The 20,973-nt window shown below is 38.4% G+C and overlaps 1 protein-coding gene across 14 annotated transcripts in view; it reads right to left on the bottom strand.

Annotated features, from left to right (window-relative positions):
* Window positions 1-20,973, bottom strand: part of cacna1g (calcium channel, voltage-dependent, T type, alpha 1G subunit) — a 318,055-nt gene that overhangs the window by 179,043 nt on the left and 118,039 nt on the right. For all 14 annotated transcript variants that reach the window (XM_041973670.1, XM_041973675.1, XM_041973678.1 and 11 more), the window contains exon 2: window positions 2,459-2,592. In XM_041973670.1, coding sequence (XP_041829604.1) covers window positions 2,459-2,592 — 134 coding nt within the window. The remainder of the gene's footprint in view (window positions 1-2,458; window positions 2,593-20,973) is intronic.

Raw genomic sequence — 20,973 nt, 5'->3', positions numbered from 1 at the left:
ATTCTCTCAGTATATGGCACAAGCATGTTTCTTTGAATATTTCTGCTGTGCACAACGTTTCTTTGAACATATGATCATTTCAGTAGGTGCAGAGATGACTACTTTTCATGTAATTGACCTGAAAGATACAGGATAAATACAGAATAGCTGGAGAAGAGTTAATGTTTTCCTAAGTTTGATCTGACCAGTTGGTAACTGATAGGAGTGTAATGGGAAAAGCCCCCATTTCCACAGGCAAAAACTGGGAAGGATGTTAGAGTATTCTACTTTTGCGGGTTGAGCTTGACACACTGCAATCCACTGATTGGTTGAAAGAATAATCACTTCCTGTGCGACTGGGCGATAAAATCAAAGCAGGAAAGGGTTCATGTTTAAATATACAGTGGATTTTTTGCTTTTAAAAGTTACGAGCCAAGAAGAAAGAAGATAAACTCCTGGATGTCCACCCTCCTTTGTTTTGGTCTGACCAGCTCAGTTACTGACCAATTCAACAATGATGCCACCCAAGAACATGTAATATAATTCTAACAAATATTTAGTAAAACTTGCAATTAAATAAAAAGAAAAAAAGACATATTTAGTGCTAACTGACCTACAACTGGATACACCTCTGATGCCAAAGTGCAAGTGAATGTAGCGTGTAGTGCACTCCTATGGGTTTTTTTATATGATGTTCCACATCAACACTACCATGTTGTCGTTCATAATCCACTTTTATACTGCATCATCTTGCCAACTGCCTACTTGGGTGATATTTGTCTGTCCAAACCATTTGCATTTCATGAAAAGGATATAAAAATCATATAATCACCAGATGTGATGAAAGTTAGCGGGCCAATAATGCTGAAGAAACACTGATAAACTTGTGATCTGGCAGGTTTTTCTCATTATGGATGAAGTATAAATGTTTGTGGAGCTGTGCATAAAACCACACAATGCAGGATCATCCTCAGTAAACATCTGTTCATTTTTAAAAAAGACTTTTTTGCTTTTACAAATGTTGCTTTACTTTTTACATTCAATGGACACTTTAGTTGTACTAATTAGTTAATTATTTCCTAGAATTTAGACTGTTTAAACAAAAAAAAAAAGTTCCACCCTTACCCAGTCTGTGCCCCTTCTTGGCCACCTACTACATCAAAAATGATCTAGAGCCTCCCCTGTGTTTCAAATATTCTATAGTTATACAGAGGTAGGAGGGGTCGATGGTGGCATGACAACCTGTACTATGTCACATGCAAGAACCAAATTCAAGCCTAACTTAGTTTTCTGACAATCTTTCACTTTTTGACTTTGCTTTCAGTCTTTGTTGGTAAGAGTATGATAAAACAGAAAAAGGAAGAATAGGAAAAAAATAGCATTATTAGGTATAGATATATATACAGTCAAGTTTACAAGGATGGTGTGTAGCTCAACAGCCGCAACATGTACAGAGGCTACCGCTCCTTGGTGCAGCTGGCCCCGGTTAAGGACCTTTTGCTGCATGTCATTCCTAACTCTTTCTAACCTCCTTTCCTATCAAGCTACTACCAAACAAAGGCCACTAGGGCCCAAAATCCTTTTTAATTATCCTTAAAAGAACAAGTTCACATGTTCATATTATGCCAATTAAACATTTCCTTTTATATAACAAATGCAAATGTAAAACGATGCAGTCTCACAATTCTGCACCATCAAGTGACCCTAACACATTCTTGACCCCTTTTCTGACTGGGCTGGATATACAGGTGTGTTACAGCAAGCAAATGAAAGAAAAACAGGGTATATTAAATTTATCTCATCTCTGCTCATGAAGGACATTTATGTGCAGACACACACACACAGAAGGAAATGTGTCCTGTTCCCACTGATGGACAACAGAAGCTGTGGCAGAAGGATGGCATTAAAAATCAGCGGGGGATGTAGTGTGATGAAAATGTCAGACTGAAACCAGCAGGCCAAGTTCTCTAACATGTTTAATCAAATGACAGCATGTCTCTGCAATGCTGCATCACTGAGTTTATATGTCCAGTGTATTAATATGTTGCACACATCTATAGTGTGCACTTGTGTGCTTTAGTGTATGAGCGTATAAACAATATTACTTCATTGCTACATATACTGTCTGCACTTGAATATTTGCAAATCATTCAATCTAGAAATAGATTAAAAGTATGAAAACACTCATAAAAAAATCTGATCATCAGAATGGACTCTTAAGAGTTTAGGAAAGTACTTGCCAATTTACAGGTAAAGATAACTAAAAGCAGTATTATCCTGTAGCTTTAAAGACTGGTTCTCATAGGTTCATGCTTCCCTGCCAGTGTTTAAATCTATGAAACAGCCAGTTGGTTTCTATTGTGCTATGGCGACTCCGTCTTTGTTTGTGTATCTGCCACTATTCTCCAAGCTACCAGTTTATTTATGCACTGTTATGCTCGGCCACCTGTGTGTTCCTGTCTGGTACTGCGTAACTCACCCAGCCAATACTATGAAAAAGTCCAAGCGGTTCCACGTGTCTCCAAGGTAACATTTCTTGCCAAAAATCCCCAGGGCCACCATCTTGATCACCATCTCAATGGCAAAGAATGCAAAGATGAAGTCATCAAAGTCCTGCAAAAAACACAGATAAAATACAAAGGCTTTAAAGGAGGATGCAATGCTGTTGTAAAAAATCTGCCAAAAATTAAATTAGAAAAAGAAAGAAAGAAAATACAGAATGTCTGAAATGTACATCACAGAAAACTGGACAGATGTGTCCTAAAGTCTTCATGGTCTCACTGGCTTTAAAACAGCTTGGCTTCCATTAAACTTAATTTACTCATGAAAATGAATTTACTTAGTCATTGTTTAAATATTTCAATAGTCAATTAGATCTTAAATATAAATATATTTGTTTAATTAACTGTAAAAGTTTTCCTTCACTTCCACAATTTGTCTAAATTACCACATAAAAGACAATAAAAACCAATGTTAAAATGATCAAATATCAAGTGTTCGGCTTAAACCTAAAGTTAAAAAAATATCTAGTTAATGTGATGGTGGTTGTGTTTGTTCAATTAATTCAAAACAATACAAAAATCAAAGTAACATTATATGCTACCATTAACATGGTAATGTTCACACCTAACATTAAAATGAGATGCATTTCTCATAGTTTTAGTTAAATACTAAACTACTAAATACTAATTTAGTATAAATTCATTTTATAAGTTAAATTTAAATCAGTTGATCCTGGCAGAAAACTTTCACAATTGGCTAGCAATAAAATATCTCAGGCTCCTGTACACTGCCATAAATACTAGACAAAATGGTCTGTTTTTAAAGATAGTTCTTTAATCAGTGGGATGCAGATAACTGTAAAACATCCTTTTCATTTTCACAATTTGCCAGAATGTGTCAGTAAATGGTGCCTTCCAGTTGTCTTGTAATTTTGAGCGTTTGAGAGGAGGTGATGTCATTACCAGGTAGTTGGCGTTTCAGGTGCACCAACGTTGGCGTTCCAGTTGCTGATTTTAGCATGTCAGCGTGCTTCCAGTGCTAATATACTAACAAACTGCATAGCTGTCATTATTTAAGTTTAGCACATTGAGATGCAAACCTTTAGTCTTTACTTTTTATGTTAATTTCAGTTCTAACTATTTGATAGTGGTCGATAAAGTGATTAAAAAAAAGAAAAGAATTAGTGTTTCATTCAAGAAGTATTTAGCAAACCAGATGCATGATGCCTACAAGTGATCTTGGACGTAATCATGGTTTTTCTACTTCATTGTTATAACAGACACACAAGCTACAACAGGCTTGTACAAATTATAATAACCTGGGACAAACTGCCCATTGGGTTAATCAATGTTCCTTCCCTCATTCCTGTCTCTTCAGTCATCTGGCTGAGCTTGAGTCCCCCCAAATAATTATCTAATCAGACTGAAGAAAAGAACAAAGGGAAGACTGAGAACAGGAATAAGATGAAAACAGTAAATTCATCATTCTTGAATTATGAAAATCAATGATGAATTTAAAAAGGCAGAGGTGGAGGAATTGGAAATGAGGGAAGGAAGAATAAAGCTCAAAGTAAAAACAAAAAGAAAAGAAATATTCTGGTAGAAGATTAAGGCACAGGACACCCACTGATAGATGAGTCATCCTGACAGAAACACAGATGTATAAATATATCAAATCCTGTTAGCTTAGGGAGAAGCTAGCATCTCACTGCTGTAAAGTTCACTGTAAGTTAAACATAGAGGCTCAAAAAGGAATGTACGCCTGCAACAGTGTGTTTACATACAAAATTCCTATGCCATCCAAGCTCTAGAGAGCATTTATATAGCCTGCATAGGAATTAAAAAAAGGAAAAAGCTCAGGAGACTCAACACATGAGACTCTGATGCTGGTTTATCAGATAAACTGTAGGGTTAACCCTCATACTGACCATGCATCACTCCTTTTTATATACCACTTATTTACTCCATAGAGACAGAAGAGCCTAACAGCTCATTGTTCAGTGAAGCATAAACTCCCAAAAGAAAGTGCCAAAGGAAAAAAAAAAAAAACAAAAAAAAAAAACATGGTGTTCAGTGTTTGATCTAAATTTAATCTGACTTGTTGAAATGCTGGAAAAAAATTCTCTATCTGTGCTTCACACTGGCTATAACACATGTCACATGACACTATTAAGTGGATGTTCCACATCAGGAAGAAACTTAATTATACTTCATACTATCACAGTTGAAGTTTGGTATAGAATCAATACCAATGCTGGGAAAGGCGTATTAAAATTGAAAAAGAAATTAATTAATAAATAAAATTAAAAAAAAAAAAAAAAAAATGGCACAACCCTGAATCGGGCGAAGCGGTATAGAAAATGAATGAATGAATGAATGAATGAATGAATGAATGAATGAATGAATGAGAAAAAGAAAGTAGATATTGAACAGTCTTCCAAAGAATCCAGTTTAGGTGTTCTATGCTGTTAAAAAATATTCCTGTATTTTCTTCTTTTTCTTCTATAGCCATTGGAATGAACAAGTCCTACCAATGGCTAGAGAGGACTGGACTCAAGGACAGCCCAGACGCACTAACCATGATAGCACAGGAGCAAGCCTTGAGTACCAGGGCAATCGAGGCCCAGATCTACAACACCAGGCAGGACCACAGGTTCAGGCTTTGCAAAGAGGGCCATGAAACAATCAGCACCTCACAGCAGGGTGCAAGATACTGGCAGGCAAAGAATACATGGAACGCTGTAACCAAATAGCCAGCATAGTGTACAGGAACATCTGTGCAGAATAAGGACTGGAGACCCCTAGGTCATAATGGGTAACGCCTCCCAAGGTGGTGAAGAATGAGAAGGTTAAGATCCTGCGGGACTTGTGGGGATTGTGATAGGGATAAGGATAAGCAAAGGAATTGTTTTATTACATTGAATATTAACTAAATACAATAATCTATCATAATATTGCAGAATAAAACCAATTATAAAATCAGTCTTCTGCCATTTTTTGACTGTTTATTTATTTTAGTATTTTTATCATGTTTATGGTTAATTTAAATGTTATACGTGCTAACATCTGTCATTAAAGATTAAAAAGTCAAACTAAAACAAAAGAGCCCATGTAAAAGTAAAGGTAGAAACTGTATTTTATAGTTCATGGGTTATTTTTTCCCCGTTTCTTTTCACTTCTTTTTTTTCTAGCAACAGAGCTGCTGGAATATTAACATTTTATTTTATTTTTATTTATTTATTACATTTTTTTTACAGTATATCGAACCTGCACACTTTCTGTCCTTGTATCTGCCTCATACTTTCTGCTGCTTCCCTGCAACATGATGCCTTCCTGCTTTTCATGCAACGATTGTAGCTTCAGGTCAAACACAATATTTTTCTGCCCCTCTACCATCCCAGCATCCTAACATCACATATCGGAAATAATTATTGGGACTTAGGCCTGGTGTCAAACCTTAATTATTCTCTTTTATAAACATTCATGTGAGCTGTCTAATATTACTGATGACAAAGCAATAAAATATAAACCTAACAACACCCTAAACATAAATCAAACCCATGGCCAAACCTGTGGGTGCTGAACCTTTGTTGACAAAGGTTATAGTCTATAGACATTTACTTCCAGCCACTCTTTTCATTGCTTTGCATTCATCCATTCACGTTAACCTTGGAAAAATGCATTAAGACCTTCAACCTTTTTAATCCCAGTTAAAATCTAGCCTTTATGTTTCCAGGACAGCCTTAGCTGTCAGATTATTAAAAAGCTGCTATATCAATAGATATAGCAGCATAAAGACCAACCAAAACAACACAACAGAATTTAGTACTACCAGTACTTTGTAGAAATAACGCAGATCAACAGTGACCAAGCCTTTTCTTATATGCGTATGATTCTCTCATGTCTTGGCTTTCAGGAGAAAAGATATTGACACTGAAACAAACACACAGAAACAGAAACTATTTACAACTATTTGCCCCACCGCAAATAGTTAATCTGCAACTACATGATGCGCCACCGCGCATCAAAAACGTCTTCTTGGCTTTATTCCATCATTTTAGCTCTTTTCAGACGCACATAAAATTAATGTCAGCTGTTAATGTTTGGTTGCTCCTGATTGGACATCACCAGCAATTTAAGTGATGTAATTGATGAAAAGTTTATAAGGAAGTGGCTTCATCATATTTCCTGTCAAAATAGAGGTCTCTTAGCAACATACTTTTGATAACAGTATAACAAAGATGTGATAAATAAAGGTAGTATCATGGATTAACTCATGGATTTACCATACAGTCTCTGATTAAACACTACATTTAGTGGCTGGACTGTAAACCTCCTGGACGGGATATAAATGCCTGCAAAACCTAAAGCTAGCCCTAGATCACTTAAAGGGTAAGCTGTTCATCACAATTTACCCTACAGAGTTACACACTAACATTCCTGAGAAATTGTTGACAATATAAGCAGCAGCAATCAGGAGCACCTGTGATAGCAGAGTTTAAAGGGTCTGTGTCTAAATTTACACAGCACATAGCACTTTCACCATGTTTTGCAGGATTTTGCAGGATTCTTTACAGGGTTAACTAATGCTGTGGTGAAGCAGTTTTTGAGCTTCTATATTTCGTTGCTTGTGAATCTCAATCAGTACCTCTCTGGTTCTTCTCTGAGGATAATTACATCAAGAAAAAGTTTAATTCAGTTCAGATATTTTCTTTCAAATGTCTTTCAAAAGTTTTTTTTTTCTCCAATTTTCCTTCAAATTTCATGGAATTTGATTTGGCAGTTTTCATGCAAACTTATTATCATTAAAGAATCCAATCAAACTAAAACAACCACTGTAATAAAATTACACAATTATATCATCTGTGCCCTGATCGACCGGTGCGTTAACTGGTGTTTCAGTCTGCATATATAAAAACTGATCAAATAACACTGTGACTTTTTTAGTAGTCAGCTCCTCAAAAACTGCTTTGCAGACCATGCAAGACAGCTTCCAGAGCAATATCAGCCTGTTTTGAAAAAAAAGTCAGCGTATTGACAGATGTTACAACTCGAGAGGCAAAGAAAATGAGTGTTGTGTAAAACAGAGAATATCAGAGATGTTTTCCACCATGCTGAGCCCTAAATGTCTGCAATCCTTCCTCATCTAATGTTCCATCTTTTTCCGTTCAATTGTGTTTCATGGAGGAGCATTTCTTTTGTCTCTGCTGAGTAGTAGTTACTCATCTCTTTTGCAATACCTAAAGTCTGCATTGCCTCTAAGGGTTATGTGGAATTTTTTTTATTGTCTCAAACACCATGTATTTGCATATAGAGCTCATACATGCTGTAAGGTATGAAGCTGAGCCCTAAGAGATTGTAAAGCAGCACTGAAATGATGTCAACCAAATCAACCTTTTCCTGTGCATTTGTCAATACAGACACACTCTTTCTCCTCACACAGCTGGGATTTTGAATTCATGCAAGTCAACAGCACATGCTGGCCTGAGGTGATCCCACTGGTAGGGCAGCACATGGTAATACAGGCTCTGGAATCGAGGTATTGATTCTCAAAAACTCATATCAGACATCAGCGAACCGTAAAATGTGTCACGAGACCCTGTGGATCTGATTTGGTGTCCAAACACACTACAAATCTTCAAGGTTTCCTATCAAGCTGAGTATGTGCTTAAATAAAAATCTGTGTCTCTCTTTGTGTTTTATTCTCACAACGGTTCGCTGGCTGTTTGTCCATGTGGTAAAGCAGAGGGGCCTAACACACAAATGCTTGCCTCAGAGGGATCTGACACCAGTGACCTGTTCTGAACAGCTTACTGTTAACACAACCCAATCTCCACTATCCACTGAAGTAGAATACACTCTAAACTCAGAGAAGGACAGACTAAGTTAACTCTTCTGCAAACTTATTGATGTATTGCCAGAGACAGTTTCACATGATGAGAAAACAAATAAGTCAGTTGTAGTATTACATCTGGATTAATCCCAGTTCAGATAAATCTTGCAACATTGAATTTAAAGTGCCTGCTTGCAGGTTTTGTTATTTAGAAAATGTACAATGTAATTTGTGGAAATGTGGCTTTAAAATTTGAAAATCAACTTGGTTTATTTTATGATGCATAAATGCAGTCTGTCTAAAAAAACAAAAGCATAAATGTTGAATGGCAGGTTATTGCCCAGAGGCTGCTACTGCAAAAGCCTGATCCCCTTTATGCTTTAAGCAAGACCTCAGCCACACTAATAGCTCTCACAAATTGGCCGGCCACATACCTAATTTTGAACTGGCTGGCTCATTCAGACACAAAAAAGAGCTGGTTCATAATCTAAAAATGTTAAGCCCCAGTTGGCACCAAAAACCAGTGGTTCATCAGTGAGGAAAGGCTGGTTTCATCCAAACACTAGACTGCTGTATTTCTTATGTTTTAATAAAGTTTTAGAAGCCTGACCAATGCTGGCTGCCGATGTTTACACATGTGCTGCATTGCATGTTGTGTTTCAATAAAGTTAGAATTAAAAAACCAGCCCAAATGATCAATAATCCACAGAAAGTTTAACACTGATGCATCAGTGTTTTCAAAAATGTCACATTTTTTTCAAATACAATGTTTTACTTCTATAGAAAATTGCCAATATACCATCCTGTTCCATGCATATACTAGCAAACATCCACTTCATAAGTGTCCACTGTGGTGGACACAGTGCATGAAAGGGTTCAGGTGGTATACTGCACCAGTAAGAAACTTGGAGCTGGACACGGTGTTACATGATCATCTTTCCAGCTGCTGAACAGACGCTGCAACAGCTACAACCAAGAAGGCCGACCATCTGTCTGCAAGTTCAGTCATCTTTCGGGACATAAAGTGGAGCAGCTTGGTTAGATAGTTGGGTATCGCGCAATTTAAAACTTTAAAAGTAAGAAAAAGAATCCTGAAATCAGTCTGAAAACAGACTGGCCGGCAGTATAGACCTGGAATGATATGATTGTACCTGTTAACCCTTTAAGATCAGTCTTAAAATCATGCCCGATATCAGGCATGTTGGTATGCACAACACTGGGAATGATGATGATCCAGTCTACACTACTCCCTTTGGTCTTAAAGGGTTAAAAGACTGGAAACAACACTCCGGGCCAACAACGATGGAGAGACAAGTACTCAGGGGCAAGGTATAAAAAACTGAGATAGTCCAAGGGTGGAATAAGCTTCTCCGGGTCTTTTGGAGGGAGAAAAGGTTTTTCTTTGGTAATTTGTTGTAACTAATAAAGACTGGACTGGACTACTGTGGCCGCTTGGTTCTTTAGATTAAAAGTCTACAAACATTCTTAGATTTCTGACATTTTGAAAATGCTGAGAGGCAAGAGGACCGAGTGTATCCAAAGGGGAAGATTACCAAAAACTATAACTTCAATCTTGTTTTTATTAGGGCTGAGAAAATCATGCATTAAACATTAACGGGACAGTATGGATTTTGCAGTTCTGACAAAGTTAAATGGTCTTTTTTTTTGTAATTTTAGTCACCATTGATAGTTTGCTGGTGCAGGTTAACAAACTGATTACATGGTTCTTCTGACTTCAAGGAGCTATAAGGAGCTAATGTTTCTGCCTGGCTGTACTTTGCAGGGTCTCACTGATGCATCTGTAAAAACAAACACGGCCATCTTTATTTTGCAGAGGGGGATCATGAACCCCTATTTTTTTTTAAGTTCCAGATGGGATGTAAAAGCTGGCAGAATCATGTCAGATTGATAGCAGATAGTGGTTTATATGTACAGCTCCATCTGCTGTATTGTTCATCTGCATTAGACTGCCAAGACATCAGTGTTCAAGCCAAGAGACCTACAGTGATGGAGTGCTGAGATGCAACCCATCAGTAAAGGAAACTTTACAGTGAGTTTTCTTTTTTATGTATTAGTTTGTCTTTCATTTCACGCTTAACTGCCCTCCCTCTCTCCCTCTCCATTTTATAGTCATCATAAAATATATTGTAGTTATTCTGTGTTATGAACTGTGTCATATAACAAATACCCTTCCAGCTGATTTTTGGACATTAGATCTTTTTCTTGGCACATATGATCCTTTTTTGTTTTTCTTGGTGGCAAACTTTGCAGTAACTTTAAAAAACAATGTTAGCAAATGTCAGCCGATGTTGCTAACTCGGTTCATGTTTTCTTTCAAGCTCATAATTATCAGGCTTATGGTCTGTTCTGTGGATGCACATTTACATTTTTTTTCATCTCATCAGCTTCAAGTTTTATCTGACTTGTCCTAGCTTGGCCATTCTTCCTGATGCTGAGTTGTGTACCGTTGTTAACCTGCAAATTGCACTTTTCGGAGCATCAGTCACATAATTGTGGAAAGGCCAACAAATGATTGTGAGAGAAGTTTTGATGATATAATCCAAAGGGCTCTGAAACTACTGCTGAAGTAAAAGAAAGCAGTGAATCAGATTGTACAAGTGCAATATTCTTTAGCAAACTAAAACTATGTAATGGGTATTTCATAGCCTAAAAACTGCTTGAAGAAGCCAACTTTTCAGTCAAGTGTTGCTGTCTTGCTACAGTGCATTTGCCCCTCATCATTTGTTAGAGACAGTGTTGGCTGTGCTATGAAGTCTGTGTTGTTTTATTTCTGTGGAGGTGGCAGGTAACAGTCCTCTATTTTTGTTCCAAACAAGCCCCAATTGCTGTTGCCAGGTTTGGAAAAGCTTTTCACTTCCTGTACACCAGACATACTCTGAAAAGTCTTTTCAGACACAGTGCCATTTATATCAGCCATTGTAAAAGTTTCTTAATAACAACAATTGTTAACAATAACAATTAACAAATACTAACAAAAAAAAGCCCCTTATTCAAGTTCAGTAAGAGTGGTGCCTGTGCTTTGTTTTTTATATGACAGTAGATGACACATTTACAGTATGGTATCATAAGCTTAATGAGCAGTTATATTGACCACAGGCCTCCACCGTCCAAAAAAACAAAAAAAAAAAAGATAAACACAATCACTTTAGTTTTAATCTTCTCCATCCATGTAATCATGCTGTGCAATCTCGCCTCATAGCCTTGTGTTTTCTTTATCTGCTCTTTCATTCCTGTCCCCCTGCACAAACATCTGGATGGGATTCCTGCTGCACTGTGTATGAGCTCCTGGCAGTCTTCTTCCTCCACGCCTCCTCCTCCTCCTACTGCTGCCACTGTTGCAGTCCATCACTGACTCCCATCCCTCTCATCTTCGATTCCCTCGTATCTTTTTCTCCTGCTGCATCCTTCTTTCTCATGGGGGAAGTCCTACTGCACTCCTATTGCTGTGATTATGTCTCCTATTGTATCTCACTGTGTACACAGAATGAGTGTAAATGTGAATAATCATCCAGTCCATTTCCGGGTGGACCGGATGCATCATTTTTCATGTGACAGCTATGCACACACATACAGTGTTGCTATACAGATAGACATAAAACAATCCTACTTGTTTATATGTCACCGCAGTCCAACTCAGGAGCACCTGTCCTGCCTTTGTGTCTCTGTATGTGTTTGAGGGAACGTCCATGTTACTTCTCACATTGCCCGAGAAGACGTGTAAACACACGTATCGTCCACACACAACCAGACATCAGCCCGCTGTGATTTGTGTTATTGGAACTAGTCTTTATGTTCTAAGTGCTCCTTAATGACTCCACAGTCACATTTCATAGCTGTTATTAGATAGATACATTATATGGGGTGATCCGGGCATGTCCCACCGGGACAAGGCCCCAGGAAAGACACAAGAGGGACACTGGAGGGACTGGCTGACCTGACAAAGGAAAGTCTAGGTTTCTCTGCTTAAGCTGCTGCCCTGGCAACCCAACCTCAGATAAGCAGCAGAAAATGGATCAAAGCTGTCCAGTATGAGCTGAGGGAGAAACAGCAAGCTTTCCAGCATGTCCCTCTCTTTGGTTTCTTGGTCCATTTGCTTTCACACTGTAAGCAAAATGCACCAGGGTTCACTTGCAAGTGAACCGAGGCCCCCAGTTTATTTGCAAGTTGCCAGTTGGTGAGTTCACTTCTTTGGTTTGCATGAGCGTTCACACTATTCTATACAAACTGTGCAATCCACTGAAACACACCAGGGTTTGTTTAAAGTAGACCTAGCAGCACTCGTGTGAATGAAAAAACATTTTCACTTATCAGGATCAGGTTTTGAATAAAAATGATGGCAAACAATGGGGATTTTGTTCATTTCGAAAAGAAACACAGCTGCTGCAGCCAAAGCAGGAAGGAAATACGACAAAAAGTGCAGACTTTGAATATTTCCTACCATGTCATTAAAGCACAATTATATATTTATATTTTACTAAATTAGTCAAAAGCAACACTGGCTATTTCAAAATAGAAAAGTGGATCAAAGCAGTCAGTGGATTTTATTGTGAATATCCAAACTCATTTTCTGCATAATGTGGTTATGAATATTAACATACAGACAAAGTTTGATGCAGTTTGGTGAGTTTTATACGCTGCACACAGACACACTGCAGGAGAAAATAGCAGGAATTTGTTTATAGTTCATTGATCAATGTTAGTTCCACATTTTTAAAGGTTCAGAGCAAGCATCGTGCATAAACCGGTAAAAGCTACATAAAAAACATATATAGTTCAGAAATCATTTATTCTGTTTTAAACACAGGATTGCTATTTTTTAAAATAAGTCTGATTTTCTGATCACATAAAGCCATCATAGAACTGATAACATACCTACTGATTGGGCTAAAGTGGATGGCTCAAAGCAGAACATTTCCAAGCGACACTGGATAACTTTTCACTATGTGTTGAGCAAAGATTTCTCAACTTCCCTGCATTTCTCAGTGTGAACATGGCATAATGTTTGGATATCTCCTCACTCTGATCTGCTGAAGAAGTTTGAGTTTTTTCGTTGCTGTGACTTTTTTCTTTGTTTGGATATTGTCTCCTTTGTCTGTTCAACCACAGCACCTTTCATGGCTAAAGCTCGCAACAAACTTTGGATTGATGCTCCACTTGCAGCTGCCAGCAGTGAGAGCACATCACTGGCTCTCCAGGGGAGGATTTCTAGCAGGCCAGACATCTAAAACAACAGCAGAGGTAGAGGGATTCCAACTCTTTCTTTAATCTCAGTTCTGTTCTGGATTTATGGGTTATTTGGGGGAAAAAATTAAAACTAGGTAGTTTTTAATTGAAAAAAATAACATCCAAATTGTCTCTTAGAGTCAAATGATGAAACCTGAGTCCAATCCAAATGAATTCAGCATCTGCTGATGACTGTTTTGTTCTGTTCTTAAAGACTATGTGAACAGATCCAATATACAATGTGCAGATTTGTTTTGTTTTTTTTGTTTTTTTTTTGAGGGGGGGGGGCAAAACAGACGCCATCACTTCTGTGAAAACACTTTCCTGCACCATCTCCCAAAAATAAATCCTAGCCACTATGTATGCTAATTTTGCCTGTCACAAGTCTTGAATGCCATTATCATCAGGGTCAGGTGCTTTCATGCACACACACATGCAAACGTATGCCGACAGACAGGCAGGCGGGCAGACAGCCATACATGCCGATGAAGGCAGCTCATGCCTCATGTGGTGAGGACAATAGGGTGGGTTGACTGTAGTCTGCCATTAAGCTGAGATTCACTCCTCACAGGTGGAAGGAGATAATATTGTGAGCTCAATCACCACCATTCACAGCCACCTGGTGCACAAACACTCACACACAGCCTGACGTTTGCTTACCCTAAAAGGCTCATGCTAGGCTAATGTGTTAGATGTGTGTTTTCCATGGAGACCTTCAAGCTCCTTTAATAGTTCCTGACTGAAAAAACTGAGCTACCTTTGCCTCTTTATGCCTCACTGCACTTATCTCTTTGCAATCCAATCTTCCAACTGTATTGGCAACAATTTTATTAGCTTTCCACAGACATCACATTGTACAGTCAGGCTTTGGGAGGTTGGAGTGTGAACAGCACTGTGCTGTTCAGACAAGAATGCATTCCTTTTAAATCTGTCCTTCTTTGGGGGAAAGTAAGAGACAAACCTTAACATTAAAGCTACTACCAAGAGAGCAAAAGTTTGGCATTTCTTTGAAACTACTCCATCGGCCAAATCATCACTTATGCTTGAGTTTTTTCTCTTTGAGTTGGAGTGCTCTCTGATGTGCTGTCTTCTATATCAAACACTTCACACAAGGTCTGCTTGCCAAAAGGGATAAATTGTTAAGAGGGAGACTGAAACACTAAAAAACAAAAAAGTCTTCTCCTTTTTTATGTTAATGTGCTTTTTGGCATTAGAATTATACATAAAGGTTAGAGAGATTGTGATACAGTGGATTGTCTTCAAAGTGGAAGATTGATGGTTCAATTTCTGGCTCCATCTGCTTCTGTAAAGACTTTCTTCATAAAATACCCACAGAGATGGCACCCTTTTAACATTTAATTTCCAGAAAATCCAAGTGGGACTACATGTTTGTTATGTAGAAAAAGTACTTACATGAAGTCAGAAAGACGATGTGGTTATAAGTGAGATTTGAGAAAGCAGACTGTGAGATTCTAGGCCGATACTGATGTAGCTGCAACTGTCTTTGTCTTTATTTCCTTTAGTAGAGAAACTGAAATATTCATCCATTATCTATACCCACTTCCAGTGCAGGGTCACAGGGGGCTGGAGCCTATCACAGAAGCTCCTATAAACAAGAAGCTTGGTGAACCTTGGTGGACAGGTTGCCAGTCCATAATGGGGCCAACACAGACAGACAGTTGGTAGGAGAGTTTGGGGAAAGAGGTGGTTATCGCTGAAAAATGGCAGGAGAATTTTGGCATGTCCAGGATATTGTTGTTGCCTTTGACTGAGCTGCTTATCCTGAAGCACAGGAAATCATTATGAGGCCACCTGCCAGTTGTGTTGTCATGTTGACAGAATCTTTTTTTTGCTGTGTGAATATGATTTTTTTTGGAGGCAAATGAATGAGGAAAAAAAAAACTTTTCACAGCTTCAGTCCAGAGAAAACAGCGGTGTTTCTGGATTCTGTTCACATATGGCTTCTTCTTTGCATATTAGAGCTTTAACCTGCATTTGTGTATTTCAGGGTGCTCAAGTCTTCCTGAGCCCATGATGTGATTTCCAGTAGAGAATCATGTCTGCTTTTAATGCACTTCTGCCTGAGGGCCCCAATATCAACAGCATCTAGATTTTGACCTTCCTTAAACCTTGCCCCATGCTCACATGATTGTGGGATCTTCAAAGTCTCCCCAATTTTTCTTTGGGTAACATTTTGCTGAAATCGTTCCATGAATTTTGGACACATTGTGTCTCAGATTGGTGAACTTCTGTAAAGAGGTGCTGCCTTTGTGAAAACCTCATTTTATACCCAGTCATGTTAATGACCTGTTGCCAATTAACCTAACTAGTTGTCAAGTGCTTCTCCAGTTGCTTTTGATTTTTAACAGTAAATTTTCCAGCCATTTGTTGCTGAGATGTTTTGCTGCCACCAGATTAAAATTCAAAATGAGCTAATATTTTCCATGAAGGGGTAAAATGTCAACATTAAAAATCTGATGTTATGTTCTATGTGGGCCTACAAGACTTAACACCAGTACCAAACTGTAATGAGCAATACAGCTTTACGAAAATTAGGTAAGAGTCAAGGTGGAAAAACCTTACGATCGTCTTTAGTGATGCACAAGTATCTTTACATAATTTCATTATATGCATCTAAAGATTGACAATCTGGACAAAAGTGGAGGACCAGCATGCAATCGCTGACAGTGGTGGGGAGTTCTAATAAAAAAAATCAAGTGTTTTTGTTGATGTGACTCAGTTCTTTAGATAGCGGACATAATTTTCTGTATATATTGAAAACCATAATTAGTTATTGACATAAAACAAATTAAAAAAAGAGGTAGAATTAATAAATAGGTCTACAAAGAAGAAGAACAGAGATCTGTAATGGATAAATGGGATAACCATTGATATTATCCAGCCTTGCAGTGATTGAGATTGAGAGAAATTTTTCCCATGATGGGACCCCTTTCAATGGCTAATTTTGCATCCATCTTGCATCGTATCTGTACTGTGAGATCCCTCCAGCCAGAATGCAGTCAAAATAGTTGGTATGTTTATATCCGTTTGCTAGTGTGTGAGACGCAGCGCATAAAGCGAAACTCTGCTGCAACGTCACAAAGTGTCCCGGATAAAAAAAGTTGCGTAGTTTGTTTTTTTAAGCCTCAGGACGCTGCAAAGGCTTCAGGAATGCACATAATACATGTCACTGTAGCATCAAATGAGTCCTGTACGCTGAGCTTTAAGGTTGGAAAGTTATGTAATGAGTCTTTAACGACACTGACGAAACGAGCAGTGGTCATCTTTCTTCATATCCTACAGCTAGCGGCCTGTGATCATTATAGTAGGCATTAGCTGTGTCAGGATATCAGAGCTCATTTAGCCTGCATCTGAGAGGGAAAGTTGTGGAGATGCTGTGCTTCCCTAGCTCATTAGCCCTGATAGCTGTGTTAAGCACATCCAGTGATCTGAGAACTCAGGCACTATAGCTGTGGATCAGGACCAACATTGTTTTAGCAATTTTTACTAAATGTGAATAAGGCCCAAATCCAGGGATAAATCTGGTCAGTGAATTTATTCCCATAATCCTTACCCAAGTGCCACAGTGAAATGGGTTTTTAGACACTTTTGAAAATTTAGTAATAAAAATAGATTATATTTCTTATGATTTAAACATGCAGAAAGACCTTTGCTTATGGATCCAAGTGAATCCTGTATGAAATGCATTTAAATCATATTTCCATCTGTGTTCAATTGAAGTTTTAGATCTATTTAAAATACCATAAGTTATAAACCTTAAAACTGCTTCCGACTCGTTTCGATGGCACACTGACATTTATTATGCACGTTTCTAGAGCCGTTGTTGCCTTTCAACATAGTTATGGGAACTCTTTTCAAAGACTCAGCTCTTTTTGCTCAGTTTCCTTAGATGAAAGTTTGGATTTTAAAAATAACAATGCTATTTCAGCTAGTTCCTCCACTGGTGCACTTTTATTTAAGTCAGGCTCCCTGTCTCTTGTCTGTTACTCTGTTTAACTGCATCACTACACTCCCTGACTTACTGACTGGAGAGAGCTCAGAGAAGAGACAGGGTGCAAGGCAGATGCTAAGCTTCACTAGGGGGTGCCAAAGTGCAAAAATCTGCCAACAATCAGGAGTGCAGGTTTAAAGAAAAGAACAAAATAATAAGTTGCCTCTTTTCTGTCAGGGATCGAGAGGTATTAGCCATCTGGACAACCAAATTGCCCCCAACCTACAAAATACAGGACAAGATAAATAATGCTCCTTTAGCCCTAAAAGAAAAAAGAAACCTTACCTCTTTAATCCTCTGACTTAAAAAAGATTAGATGAACTGGGAAATATCTGTTAAACAGCATTTGAATTCCTTCCCTAGAGTAAAAGATGGTGGTGGCAGCATCATCTTATGAGCTTGAACAGGACAGTTGACAGAATTTTCCTTTTCAATTTGACTGTGCTTAAGAGGATCTGCAAGAAGAATGGGATAAACTGCCAAAATCTATGGTGCAAAGCCTGCAGAGGTACCCAAGATCCCTGCGGGGATTCTACAAGATACTGAAATATGTGTTTTCATGTGTTCTAATAAGAAAATTTAAGGTTTTTACTTTTTATCACTGATCCTATAACAAGCCATTCAAAGATAGAAGGTGTCTACTTTACGCACTAGCTTACATTTTAAAACAATTCCTGGAAAATAAATATGTTTTTCTTCTGTAAAACCTCAACAAATAGACACTAATAACGTAGTTGCACACTATAGCCTTGTCCGTGTTGACATTGTCATTGAGGAGGTCAGTAATAAAACTAAACAATGAGTAATGAAAAGCAACTGCTTCAGGCATGTTAAAGCCAGAGAGAGAGGGAAAGAGATGGATGGAAAAAGTGAGAAAACTGGAGAGTCGGTGTGTCCCTGGCTGTGTGAGAGAGATCAAAGACAGAGCTGAGCGTATAGGCGTGTAGGTCATGGGGCTTTCAGATCTCTTAAGATGATGTGGTGATTGAAATGGAGGAAGCGAGGAATTAATAACAATGCATTTAACCTCTAGGCTCAATGTTCATCTGTGCTTCACAGAGGAGACCCATGGAATTAAATCATGTCTATATCCTGGAGCAGGAAAGATGGAATGAGTCGATGGGTTCATGCTGCCCTAGCAACAGTAGACTCCACACCTTTGGATTCCCCTTCCTGTCCATACTCTCCTCCTTTGTTCTTTTGTTTGTTCTCCCCTCGTTTTCTATTGTTGCCTTTTATCCAAGCAGCAACATCCAACAGTAAAATGTGAAGCCTATGTGGATGTGCAAAAAATTGCAGTTCACCCCTCATCCGCTAGGGGCTGGCACCAAAACAGATTCAATCCCCATAGACTCCCATGATAAAAAGACCAACTTCACAGCAGAAATAAACATGTTTAAAGCCTGTTACAAAAAAACATTTTATGGTTAATGGGTCAAGTTTGCCTTCATGACAACTGTGAGGGGTGTGAATTTTTTTCTAATTCATCTGTTTCGATGTTTTTTAATCTTGAAGATCAGCATAATTAGGGGTGTGTCCTTTTGAATGACAGGTATTCAATAGTCGCAGCAAGAAGGGAGAATACAGCGCAACTATAGTTTTTAGCCGGCTAACAGCGTGCCTTAGCTTTAGCCCGCCTACCTCCGTTAGCTGGTTAGCTAACCTTAGCTCCAGGTTAGCTCGGTTAGCTCTTAGCTACAGGCAGCATGGACTTTGATGGGTTTCAATCATCCACCCTCACCTTCACAGTCCCCCTCTCAGCTCCACCTCTTTGCTCATTTTTGAATTTTCCGGAAAAAGATGGTGAACCGCCCAATGAGCTTCAATTCAGCTCTTCAAAAACCTACGGGTGACGTCACGGAGGCTCCGTCCACCTTTTATATACAGTCTTTGCTTTCATCCTACTTCTTTCTCTTTCTTTTGTTCAAGTGATTTCTTTTCTTTTATCCACCTTTGGTTTAATTTTCACCTCTTTTCTTCTTGCCAGCCATTTCTTTTTTTCTTTTTATTACAACTTTTTTTTCTTATTGTCATGTTCATGTCACCATCTGTTCTCATCTTTTCTTTTTTTGTTTGTCGCTTCTTCCCATTTCATTGTCTCACTCCCATCTTTTCTCTTCCTTTTATCATCTCTTTCTTCTCCTCTCTCCTATTTATGCCTCTCTCTTCTTTTCCCCCTTGATTTTTTTCAACTTTTGTTCCCCTTCCTTGTCATTTCTTTCCATTTCTGTTCTTCCCTACCTTTTTTCTTTCCTTACCCTACATCATGTTTCTTCTTCTCTCTACATCTCCTCCTTCATTTCTTCTTTCTTAGGGCAACAGTTTAAGTGCCATAGAAAAGTAAGAATGCATAAGCATCCATCTTTATATAAACTTTAAAAATTAACTCTCCCTGAAAGGCTTCAGATGTGTCAGTGTTTTCCCCACCAAGCTTATTCTAATCTCAGATAGCGTAAAGGGAATAAGGCCCCATGTTTCTAGATGATAGATGTCTCATTTTGGAGTGAAACTGCTGATTCCACTGAGTCAGTGGACAAGAAAATAGGACTACTTATTACAATCTAAATGGAGGCACTTTGCAAGCATGTTATCTCCTCACTGCACAAGATGAACAGTGTCAGATAGCACAGATCTCTTCTACTGCACCTCACTGCTTGATTCCTCCACCTGACACAGAAAATGTGTTTTCTCTCCTGTGTGTTTTACAACGAGAACAGCAAAGCCTTTCCATTAGTATTTGTTGGGTTAAAGGAGGTCCAATAAATTAATGGCAGCACCCCCACACATTTGTCGTCGCCTGCTCGCCATCCTAGATATGGCAAATGGAAGGAGCTGCAGAGGCAAGATATGCTGAAAAAGGCTTCATGCACTGAAATGTTTAGAAACAACTTCAGTGCTTCTGCGTTTTCTGCTCTTGTGCAGGTTCGTGATCTGCAATGCAAAGAATTTTGTGATGCACATGTCTGCTGTTGTTCTACACAGAGTAATGTTCTTGTTCGTCCCAGTGGAAGGCCATTCAGTCAGATGTACTTGTCTTATTAAATAAAGATCAAGCTAGATAAATGAATGCAGGTGGAGAATGCTGTCATGTTGTTTCTTGCACCAGTAAATTAGTTTTCAATCAATAACAAGACCACAGCTCCCAGAGCGAGGTGTAGTGAGCTCCAGCTACCTCGGGAGGCTATTCTTTAAGTCTGAACCACTTTAATAGAGGTTACTGTTCAAGCAGAGAAAATGGCTGTGCAGTGTTTGCTCTTACTGTACATGGCTCTAACATAACGCAATCAAGCCTGAACTGTAATGCATGTCACATGAATAAGCCTAATTTGTACCATTCAAAAAAGCCTACACTGTAAATGCAAACTTTTGCCTGACTAAAGATTAAATAGTACATTAAACTTAAT

Source organism: Melanotaenia boesemani, chromosome 21 (genome assembly GCF_017639745.1).
Source record: "Melanotaenia boesemani isolate fMelBoe1 chromosome 21, fMelBoe1.pri, whole genome shotgun sequence".
Classification (NCBI taxonomy): domain Eukaryota; kingdom Metazoa; phylum Chordata; class Actinopteri; order Atheriniformes; family Melanotaeniidae; genus Melanotaenia; species Melanotaenia boesemani.
The sequence above is the reverse complement of the archived record's forward strand: the minus strand, read 5'-3'. Positions and strand labels throughout refer to the sequence as shown.